This window comes from Cyrtonyx montezumae, unplaced genomic scaffold (assembly GCF_038088225.1).
Source record: "Cyrtonyx montezumae isolate F1298 unplaced genomic scaffold, pur_monq_1.0 scaffold_17, whole genome shotgun sequence".
Lineage (NCBI taxonomy): Eukaryota > Metazoa > Chordata > Aves > Galliformes > Odontophoridae > Cyrtonyx > Cyrtonyx montezumae.
This window is the reverse complement of record NW_027071903.1, coordinates 23,647,373-23,658,012: the sequence shown is the minus strand read 5'-3', so window position 1 is coordinate 23,658,012 and position 10,640 is coordinate 23,647,373. Positions and strand designations below refer to the sequence as shown.

The 10,640-nt window shown below is 51.5% G+C and overlaps 1 protein-coding gene across 5 annotated transcripts in view; it reads left to right on the top strand.

Annotated features, from left to right (window-relative positions):
• The first annotated feature begins 8,549 nt into the window (after positions 1-8,549).
• The window catches only part of TCF12 (transcription factor 12), a 151,913-nt gene continuing 149,822 nt past the window's right edge, over positions 8,550-10,640 (top strand). For 2 of the 5 annotated variants that reach the window (XM_065733797.1, XM_065733795.1), the window contains exons 1-3: positions 8,550-8,623; positions 8,917-9,013; positions 9,672-9,744. In XM_065733797.1, the coding sequence (XP_065589869.1) occupies positions 8,939-9,013; positions 9,672-9,744 (148 nt within the window). In that variant the 5' untranslated portion in view covers positions 8,550-8,623; positions 8,917-8,938. The remainder of the gene's footprint in view (positions 8,624-8,916; positions 9,014-9,671; positions 9,745-10,640) is intronic. The other 3 variants (XM_065733794.1, XM_065733793.1, XM_065733796.1) reach the window with 2 other exon arrangements.

The window sequence follows — 10,640 nt, the reverse complement described above, 5'->3', positions numbered from 1 at the left end:
AAAAATGAAAATGAAAAGTAGAGAGTACAGACCAGTCAGATGTACAGTTCTGAAAAATAACTGAAGAAATGTAGGCCATACATAGGCATTCTAGAAATACTTCTGTAGATGGTAATCTCAAAAAAACTCACAAAGTTTAAGAAGATATTTAAAGAATTTGTAAGCCAATCTTTCTTTAAACTGTTGCTCATGAAATCACAGTAGTGAGCCATTGGTGTTTTTGGTTTTTAACTTCAAGATGAACATGGACAGCTTTTTCTAAGTAAAGTTATCGTATCCCTAATGCAAACTTTTATAAATCACTTCAGTTTTTTGTACATATATCCATCCTGTAATCCAAAGTCAAAACATAGTTAAATGAGTATGTGGAATATTACCCGCTTCAATATTAAAATGTTAAATTTCTGAAACCCCTTTTTTTAATGGTGTGTTTCATTTGAGGACCTTATAGTTTAAGAGTTTCTCTTAGCAGTCCTTTAAGGAAGGTTACTGTCTACTCTTATTTTTACACATGAGGCAATTGAGGAAATTAAGTGTGCCAATACAAGTCACTATCAGCAAAGCTGAAAGCCCAGAGAAGCTCATAGCTCCCCTGAAGAGAAACATAAAGCCCTGAGATTGTCCAGGAAAGCAAGATTGTGCTGCTTGCATTTGTGCTACTAAACATTTTCCTTTACATTAAAAATAAGAGCAGGGATCACAATATTTATTGTTATTTTCTCACAATACTGAAAGCTTTTAAAAAAACAACCTGATCCAAGTTTAACAGCAAAGGAAGTTTTTAAACCAGACCATGATTCTTGCTACTTAAACCATGTTCTGAACTTCCCTCAGTTTTGAGCCAGGACCCTAATGGCAACGCCACTGGTTGGATCTCTTAACAATCATCACTTCAATCACCATCAGCAATAAAAATTACTTTGAGAACTGCCATAAGCTATACAACTCATTTGAATTCCTTGTACAGCTTGAAAAAAAAGGATTAATACAAAACAATGTTTGAAAGAAAAATATCAACTTTGAAAGAATATTTTTTCTTACAGAACTTAATGAGAAATTTCTAAACGTAATACAAACTGTTTTTGACAGGGTGTAATATTTGAGCTAAAAACATTACAGAAGGAAAAGTGGGTCTGATGTTCTTCAGTCCCACTTCAATGCCACAGGCACCTCAACCACAGACTTCAATAGAACAAGATTACAGCAAGTACATTTTATTACCGCTTCCATTCTGCATTTTCCTTGATGAAAATTGAGTAGTCGCTGCTAGTTAACCTGTTTGTTTCTATCTTTTGTGGGGTAAATAACTCCCAAGGATAGTACTTCACAAAAAAATAGTATAGATGATGATATACTTTGAGTAGTTCTACATAGATAGTATACAAATAATACAAAAGAAGATAGCTCACCTTTAAGGTGACAAGGCTCGCAGGGGACTCCACGTGGGAGAGATCTCCAAGAAGAGACCTTTCCCTGGTGGTGGTCAGCCCTTAAATGGGGTCTGGGAGAGATGGAGCCAGGCTCCACCCCTTCCACTCACACAGGTATATCACCTCCACCTGTGCCCCCGTGGCTGACTCAGTGCTTACCTCAGGTGACCAATCAGTGGTTCAGGCCGTGATTCAGCAGTTCCCATACATCTTTCTAACAACTTTCAGATAAATTCCCCAGTTTCAATGCAACTTAACAGAGAGCACTAGTCTTGAGGATACTAAATCCCTACAAGATTTATGAAGATAAGAAAGTCAACTTTATTAAGGCAGATGCAGAGTGACTACTAACCATTCAGCTTGCTCTATCCAGCATGACTGTGCTTTGCCTAGTTCTTATGTACTTCCCTCAGCTTCCATAGTGACTAATGCTATTTCTCTGTCTGTGAACAAAGCCATGCCAGAAAAGGCACAGGGCCTCCTTTGCCCTCTAGAAACCCACTGAAGTGACTGTACTGAGAACATTAAAAAAAAAAAAAAAAGTAAACTATAAGGAACAGATGCTTTATTGAGCTGTAATTCTGAAGATAGCCTACTGAATAAAGATGAACCTTTGGTGTGAGCAACATGGCCTTTCTGGTGTTCTCTGTTCTCTTAAGCTGTTGAAATTTGATTAAAGGTCATATTCCACTCAGAAGCCTATGCTTGACAGAGGGCAGCTCCCCAGGAGTTGCAGCTAGGTTGATTACCTATGATTTATAAAGGCTCTGAAAGCCTTAACTTGTGCTATGTATGTACAGAAGGACTGAAAGCATAATCTGTTAACAATGTAAATGGAGAGTGGAAGAGTTTAACATGAGGGAAAGCACAGCAATGACAGTAGGGTAGCAAGGTTCCAGGCTACAGCAAGTAAGAACTTGCTCAACAGCAACAGCTGTAGGCTCAGAAACAAAGGAAGGAAACTGCTTTCCTTCAGAAGGCCACAGATGCACCAGGATCTCCAACGAGACACCCTCACCTCCACTGCCAACCCTTAAATAAGGTCTGGGAAGGGGTGGATCCTGGGTCCATCCCTCTGGTCACTCAGGAGCATTGCATTGCATGCACCTGAGCTCCCCTGAGCTGCTGCAAAATTATACCTCCTGTTTTATTATGTTGGCCCATGATGTCAGAGGTGGATGCTGATGATATGGCAGCAGAGGGTGAACTTTCCCACCAACACTCCATTGCATTTTGGTGCTGTGTGACAGATGGCAGCAGAGGGGCAGTCTGAGGGAAAGATGCCTGACACAGAAGTGCGGATGAAGCGAAGGGGTGGAATTGAATTCCTTCATGTGGGAAAAATGGCACCCAGAGACACCCATAGCTCTTGCTGAATGCTTATGGAGACCAACCAGGTGATGTCAGCACAGTGATGCAGCGAGTGGTGTGTTTCAGCAGTGGTGACAGTGAGAGAGGGGCACCTCTGCTTTTGCAGATTGTTGTGAGCATGGCTTACAGGCTGTTGTTCATTGCTGGTGAAAATACATAGCTAATTGTAGTGACTGTGCTGAAAAAAGAAAAAAAAAAGAATGTTTTGTAGCTGAGAATTTGTTCTATCAAATAGTGTCATTGTGTTCTTTATATTGATGTAGTTTCCATGGAAATAAATAGGAGGCATTATTTTTGGAGCAACCCACCTATGTGGATTGGAATACTTGAATAGCCACAATCTGCTTCACGTTACAGCCCACCTAAGACAAGGTCTTCAAAATAGAGCTTAAACTTTGGGCTTTTCTGTCTTCCTAAAAGCTTTATTATTATTATTTTTAATGCAAGTAACAAAAGATGGCAAAACAGCAATCACAGCATATCCTCACTGAGCAGGCTTAAGTTTCCTCCTTTTACAATGTAGTTGAAAGTGTGGCTCTATATGTACTTGGAACAAAGATTTCCCAGTACTGTCCAGAGCTGTGATTTTCCTCTGTAAATGTGATCTTCCTCCTCTGTCAGCTCCCCATAACCCGGTGCTCCGCTGGTTGCACGAGGGAGGGAACCTGCTCCCTTTGGTGCTGGGAGGGGATTGGTGTTCAGTGGGAACCTCATACGTGAGAGTCCCATCTGGGACTGGCTCACGAAGGGCTGTTTGTAAGACTTCAGCTACATTCTTCAAGGACTTTGAGTTTATAAAAGAGTTTTCTTTGAATGAGGTGGCTGGGAGCCGTGCAGCACTTACCCTGGGGCTGCCAAAGGGCGAGAAGTGGAACCTATTTCCGCAGGGATGTCAGGCTGCTGCGACTTCGGGAGCGCCGTTCAGGTGTTTCATTTTATTCAAGCTCACGTTACTAAGGCAGCATAAATTACCCTGCGTCCGCTGACTATGCTTTAGATGGGAAGGTCCTGTAAAAGCAGGGAAACTAAATACGTTGCTTTTAGCTTTAACTTGTTCTTAATTGTTTTTAGCTGGTTGATTTAAGCAAAGTCCCCATCTCCCCTTATGTCTGAATTCAGATTCTCTTTGTGCTGCCGCTGAAGGTGCTCGGGTTTGATTCCCGAACCACGGCTAGAGGGACCAGAACTGTCCGGGGTGCGCGGGCCGTCGAGCAGAGCTCGTGCTCGCGGCGGACGGGAGCGGGGGAGGGCCGGGAACCGAGGGCCCTCTGCGGGGGGAAAGAACGGCACCCAGAGCTACGAAGCCGGTCTGGCCGGTGGATGCTGCCGTCGCGGTGCGGGCTGGCCGGGCGGCACAACCACCACCACCGCGTCACCCAGCCCGCACGCTCGCCACTTTCCGGCCGGCCCCGGGGCGGGCTCAGCCGCCCCGCCCCGGCAGCCCGAGGCGCAGTTCCCCCCTCCCCTCCGCCGCTCCCTTCCCCCGCCCCGTCGCCGCCGGCCGGCGGAAGGACAAATAGTCCTCCCCGCATTGTTCGGACGCACAACTTTCTGCCGCCGCGGCCGGGAGCGGGGCCGCCTTCCGCCGGGGGTGTCCCCGCCGCGGGCCGCGCCGAGGGACGGCGGGTTGAGGCCGGGGAGCGGTGCCGGGCGGGTACGGCCAACTTCGGGCGGCCGCCTCCCCCCGCTCCCGTCCTCCTCGCTGCCGGTCCTTGAGGCCGCGGCCCGGCGCGTCCGGGGCGGTGCTGGGGGCGGGACGGGCCCCGCGGGGTCGGGCAGTGTGGGGCCCCGCGGGGTCCCCGCTCCGGATGCGGCTGTTTTCGCAGCGGTCCTCCTCGCGGGGACGGGTGGGCGCGGGGAGCTGCTGCGGGACGGCCACCCTGCCAGGCGTCCTCGGGGCGCTCCTCGCGTTTCTCTTCGTAGTTTTCGTCTTACACCCGGACAACTTTCTGCTTCTGTAATAATTTCATCTCGGAAGATCGTCCTGTAGCGCAGGCTGAAGCCTTTACCTATGCCGCGGTAGCCAGGTGGAGCTGCGGGTGACTTGCAGTCGTGCAGCGCAGGAACGGCTTTGGTTGGCAGCAGCGGAGCTCTGTGCCCTCCGTGCCCCATACAGACGCTGCTCTGCGAGCGGCTGCATCACAACGCTTCCCGCAGAATCCTTCCTCTTGCAGGCTGTTATATAATAAATATGTTATATAATTTTAATTACTGCGAGGCAAATATAGGAGGCAGCAAATTCAGTTATCTGTGAGATGAGCCATGTTGATCAGTGCTGCAGTTGCGAGGCCGGGTCACTGCCGTCCCATCGGCTCAGTGGTGCGATCCTTCCCCACAGCCTGCTGGAGGAGGAGGTGCAGGAAGAACACAGGACCCCTTAGGAGCTTTATGTGAAACACTGCTGGTGGCAAAAGACTGACTGACTTCAGTTGCTCTGAATCAGGTTCCCTAAGAAGCGCCGTGCCCACATTGGCTGCGCGGCACACAGTTGTGTGTCTGACCTCAGTGAGCATTGCTGCCCAAACTGGGAGGGCTGCTGGCAGCAGCGGCACTAGGCTCAGTGCTTTGGGTGAGGGCAGGGACTGGCCTATGGAGCAGGAAAGGTTTTCAAACTTCTCTCTGTGAATCTGCTGAGCAGTAGCATTTACTATGGATGAAGTGCAGGTTGGGGGCACACCTTTAGTTTGATGGAGTCTTTCCAGCAGAAACTCTTAAATGTAGCACCCAGAGTTCCCCCAGCCTGGGTGGTGGTGGTGAATTAGTTCAGTGTGTGTACATCTAAGAATAAATAAGACAAAAGGAGACATGCAAGCGTAATGATTTTATTCACACAGGCATGGTACATTAAATAATAATACAGAGTACATTTTCTCACATCCCCGAATGCACAACAGCTGTCTGCTGTATCGAGTGTTTGTGCTGTACGGAGCGGATGGAAAGCAACTCGCAGTGACTGTGGAAGCTGCATGTGAGTGTGATTATGTTCAGGGTTTTGTGCTCAAGTGATTTGGTTTTTATATTTCTCTTAATTTTTATATGTCCTGCATGCAATTCTTCATCACTTTCACCAGCACATTGATGCATGCAGAGTGCTGCCGTCGCCATCTGGCAGTGCTGCTTCCCTGGCTGCTGTGGCTGGAGCTGACCATGGCAATGTTGGGACATCAGCTGCCAGGACTGTACCTCCGTGCTGCCAGCCTGCATTTCACTCACAGCTCTGTGAGCAGGTTCAGATGCTCCTTGACTGCCTAGTGGCAGAGCTAAGAATTCTCCAAGGAAAGGGTATTTGTCCCTGAAATCACTAAATGTGGCTACTGCAATAGGAAATTCACTGAGACAGTAGGGAAAGCGTCTTCAGGAATTCAGCCCAGTTTAGTTCTTGAGACGTCCCCAGCCAAATGATTGGCATCTGTCATTGCTCCTACACTTCCATGCTATCCATCCCACTGTTCCCTAGGTGCTGCAAACCTGCTCTTTTTGGAGAAGCAAAAGCAAAATGATGTAAGAGTTGCAGAAGACAGTAGCACTTCAACCTTCCACCAGCAAGGAACGTACCTTGCTTTCCTAGCAGAGCTGGCAGTGTTCCACATGGTGCGATTTGTGCTGTGTGTTGGGTGCATTTGCACATCTAAGATGAGACCCACAGCTGGGGGTTGAAGCAGGAACAGAACCAGAGGCGTTTTTGTTGCTGCAAATGAAAATCAGTGGTAATTGTCTGATCAGGAAGGACTCCGATGGCTTTTTGTTCAGTATTTTGAAGGGTCAGTGAGGTCTCCTTGGACACATTTTCTTTCTAAAAATCTGTAATTAGCCCAGAGCAGAGAGGTGGATTTTTTTTTGTTTGTTTGTTTTGGATTATTTATTTATTTATTGTGTTGAACACATCAGTTTCTGATTTATTTTCTGCTCATGACTGGTAGGATGAGGGTGCATTGTGCATTACTTAATTTTAGCCTTCTGTCCCTTGCAGGGAACAAGGGGAATTTATTGGGAATGGCAGAGGAGAAAGGGTAGGAATTAAGCAGCAGCTTCAGAGCGGGGCTGGAGGTTGTAGGAAAAGGTGAAACATGACATTATGTGACACAGAGAATTGTGCCTTGGTGCCTGCGTGCAATTGTTATGTTAGTTTGGTCAGTGAAATAAGGAGGGGTTACCAACTGAGTAGAGAGGTTCCAGATCTGAGGTGTGCAGATGTTCTGTACCCAGTACAAAATAGGTGAGATCTCTTTTTAGACTTTTCTGAGAGCACGGTATGTAATAGTTGTACATCTGCACTGTGACAGTCTTGGTCAGGCTACCTACAAGAGTTTGCTCTGGAATTGCTTAGGAGCTCTATGTACACCATCCATCACAGACTGTATGGGCAGATCGTCTCCCACACAAATGTTAGGGCTGCACGCAGGGGCCTACAAGCAGGACAGGCCCTGCGAGATGAGGGACATCTCTGCCGTTCTGTTTAGTATTGTTCACACAGCAAAGGGAAAAGTACATACTTAGGCTGACAGGGATCTGTTGCGTTGCCCCACGCTCACCTCTCTGCGGTACTTTGGGTACTCCCACGGTTTTAAGGATCCTTTTTCACTGCCATTGTGCGAGTCCCCTGGCTCCAAAGAGTAACATGCCAGCGGCAGTTTCCTGCGAGCAGAGCAGCGCGGTGCTGCCCGCCGGGGAGCGGTGATGCCCCCGCAGGTACCACCGGGGGCTCTGCGGGGCCCGGAGCCGCGCTGTGCGGAGCGGGCACTGCCGCCGGGCACGCGGGGACGGGAAGCGAAATTCGTAGCGGGCGGGATGGGGACGGGGGGATGGAGCACAGCCACCGCCGGCGCTGGCGGCAGAGCCCGGGCGGCGGCGCGTCATGGTACGAGGTGTTTCGGCTGCCTAGGAGCGTAAGCACTGCTACCAATGCCGCTCCGAGGTGCGGAGAGCCGCAAGGGGTTACTCCGCGGTACCGCGCGTTCCCGGCCGTGCCCGCTGCACTACACGCGGCCCCGGGCCGGGGTCGGACCCCCCCCCCCCCCCACCGTCTCCGCTGCCGGAGCTGTGACGGCGCTCCGTCCGTCCCGGCGCGGCAGGGGTTAAGGCGGCGGCGGCGGCGCTCTGCGCGGAGGGATACGGAGCCGCGAACGTGGTGCTGAGGCTCCGTAAGCAAAAAAATGTCCGCCTGAGGGAAACCCACAAGTTCCTTCCAGCGGGGGGGGAGCGCCCGGCTCGTCGCGTCCCACCCACCGCGGCCCGCCCGCCGGCCCGGCCCTGATCGCGGAGCACGCGGGGGCAGCAGGTAGCGGCGGGGCCGGAGAAGTTGGGACGGAGCGGAGTGGGGAGGGGGAAGCGGCGTGCGGACGCCCGGAGCGCGGAGGGGCGGCGGCCGGGCCGGGGGCCGCGGGGCAGGCGAGGGGCGGCGGGCCGGGCCGGGCCGGGCGGTAGGCAGCGCCGCGGGCGGCCTGAGGGGCGGCGGCAGGGCCGGGCCGGGGACGGCGCGAGGACGCGCTCGGCTCCCGGCTCTCCCGAAGGAGCGCGGCCCGGCGGGCGGCCCCGCCACTCGGCGGGGAGCGGCGCTGCCGAGCGCCCCCGCGGCGCCGCCGGGCACGAGGCGCAGGCCCCGCCGCCCCTCCTCCCGCCTCCCGGCACGCGCGCGCGCGCTTCTCCCCGCGCGCTCCCGCCCGGCGGCGGCGCGCGGTGCGCGGGGGCGGCTCCGGTCCCGAGCGCGAGCAGTGGCGGCAGCGGGTGGGGGCAGCGCGGGGAGGGCGGCGGCGATCATGGTCGGGCGGCCATGGCCGCGCTGAGCGGCGGCCCCGCTCGGCGGCCCCATTGTTGCCGGGGCGGTGAGTCACTTAATCTCTCGCTAATTCCGCTGACTTCGCCGCGCCGCGGTTGTTTATTTGCTTTCCCTCGCCTGGGGGGGGAGGGCTGGGGGTCCTGATTCTTCGCGGCCCCGTTGCGGGAGGTGGGGGAGCGGCGGGGCGACGGAGGAGGACGGGCCCGAGGAAAGTTGCGGAGAGTTGGGCGGGCGGCGGGGAGCGCTGCGGCTCGGCCTCCCTCCACAACCCCCCCCCCCTTCCTCCCTCCCCCCACCTCGGGCCCGGCCCCGCTGAGCCGAGCTGCTCTGTGCCCGCAGGACGCGAGCGGAGCGCGGGACGATGAACGCGCAGCAGCAGAGGATGGCGGCGATCGGCACCGACAAGGAGCTCAGCGACCTGCTGGACTTCAGCGCGGTACGGGGCGGCGGGCTCGGGCGGCCGGGGGGGGTAACGCCGGCGGGATCGGGGGCTTTAACGCGACTGAGCCGCGCTGACCGCTGCCGGCCGCATCCCGCGGTCGGTGTTGGCTGCGCGGCGCCGCAACGCCGGTACCGGGAATCCTCTCTTTGTGGTTTGGTTTTGTTCTTCTCCACACCCGATGAAAAAAGCAGAGCTGTAGGAACGGCGACTTGTGCTTGGAAAGTGATAGGTGCTTTGTTTATGGTACTTCTGTTTTAACAGACCTTGGAAAAGTGTTTGGTGGAGGAGAGCCATGGACAACTAGCTGCTCCTCTGCAGCTGGCTATATCCGGCGGCTTCAATTGCGGACATCAGTAAGAAATGTGCTTCGAGCAGCCAGGTGTAAGCTGTGGGCCTGTGCTGAGCTGTCACAGTAGCATTAGGTCTTTTTACTTTTTGGTTTTGAGTTTGTGTTCCTGTACAGCAGAGTTTCAATGGCACTTAGAAGCTTCCAGGAGTATTTTAACTTACTGAGTTTGTGGTTCTGAGCGAGCATTCTACTGTTTGTTTATCTTCTAGAAGAAATATCAATCAAATACTTGTTTCCTTAGGTGTGTGAACTGGGTTAATAAGAGTTTCAGAGTCAGCTTATGCACCTCTTTTTCTTTTGCAGATGTTTTCCCCACCTGTTAACAGTGGAAAGACCAGGCCAACCACGCTGGGGAGCAGCCAGTTCGGAGGATCAGGTAGGATGCAGTGCATCTGAGATCCATAACATTCACGTCATTGGGGCTCAATGTTTTTAGCTCAGTCCTCATGTGCTTGAGCAGTTATCTTTTGTTGTATCTATTCTCATAAGACTTTCAGATGAATTAGAGCTGCCCAGTTTGTATTGGCTTTGTTACAGTACAGAACAAAATGTATTACCACTGCTTTGCCCTGTGCCGTCCCCTGCCTCTGGGGTGAAGTGTTGGGTACTTCTGGGTGGGGGGGCGGGTGTCCATCAATCTGTCACATCAAAAATGAAGGCCTCCTGCATCTGATTTTTTTTTTAGTCAGGCCGTGAGTATTTGAAGTAAAATAAAATATTCCTGACTGAAGAATCTGTTTTAGAATTCAAAGGAAATGTGTGAGGTGGTGACTAATTTCTTAACAGAGAAAGAACAAAAGAAAAGCAAATGAACTAAACCCCATCTAATGCTACTCCCCTCCAGCTTAAACCCTGGAATTTTGGGAGTAGCTGCCAAAATGCCACCAGTTAGAGGTCTGAATTACATTTGATTTATTTTACTGTTTTATTTTAGCTGTTTGCTAAAAGTTGCTTACTGGCGCAAGTACAAACCCGCATTGCTCGTGGCATTAATGTATACTTTAACAATATATAAGGTAGCAGATGTCTTTTCCTGTCCCCTTCTGCGCTTTTCCCTGAGAGCTCCTTCAGTACAAGCTACACAGTTTCCTGGTACTATGTAGCTGTCCAAGTTTGGACAGATAATTCTCTCATACTGAACACTTCTCTGTGCATCTTGAAAATGAATTGCATGTTGTAGTATTTTGTTGCCTGCTGCTTGTACTGAAGAACACTTGAAACCTATTTTCAGGAAGTTTTATGCTAAGCCTCCAATACAACATAAATGTAATT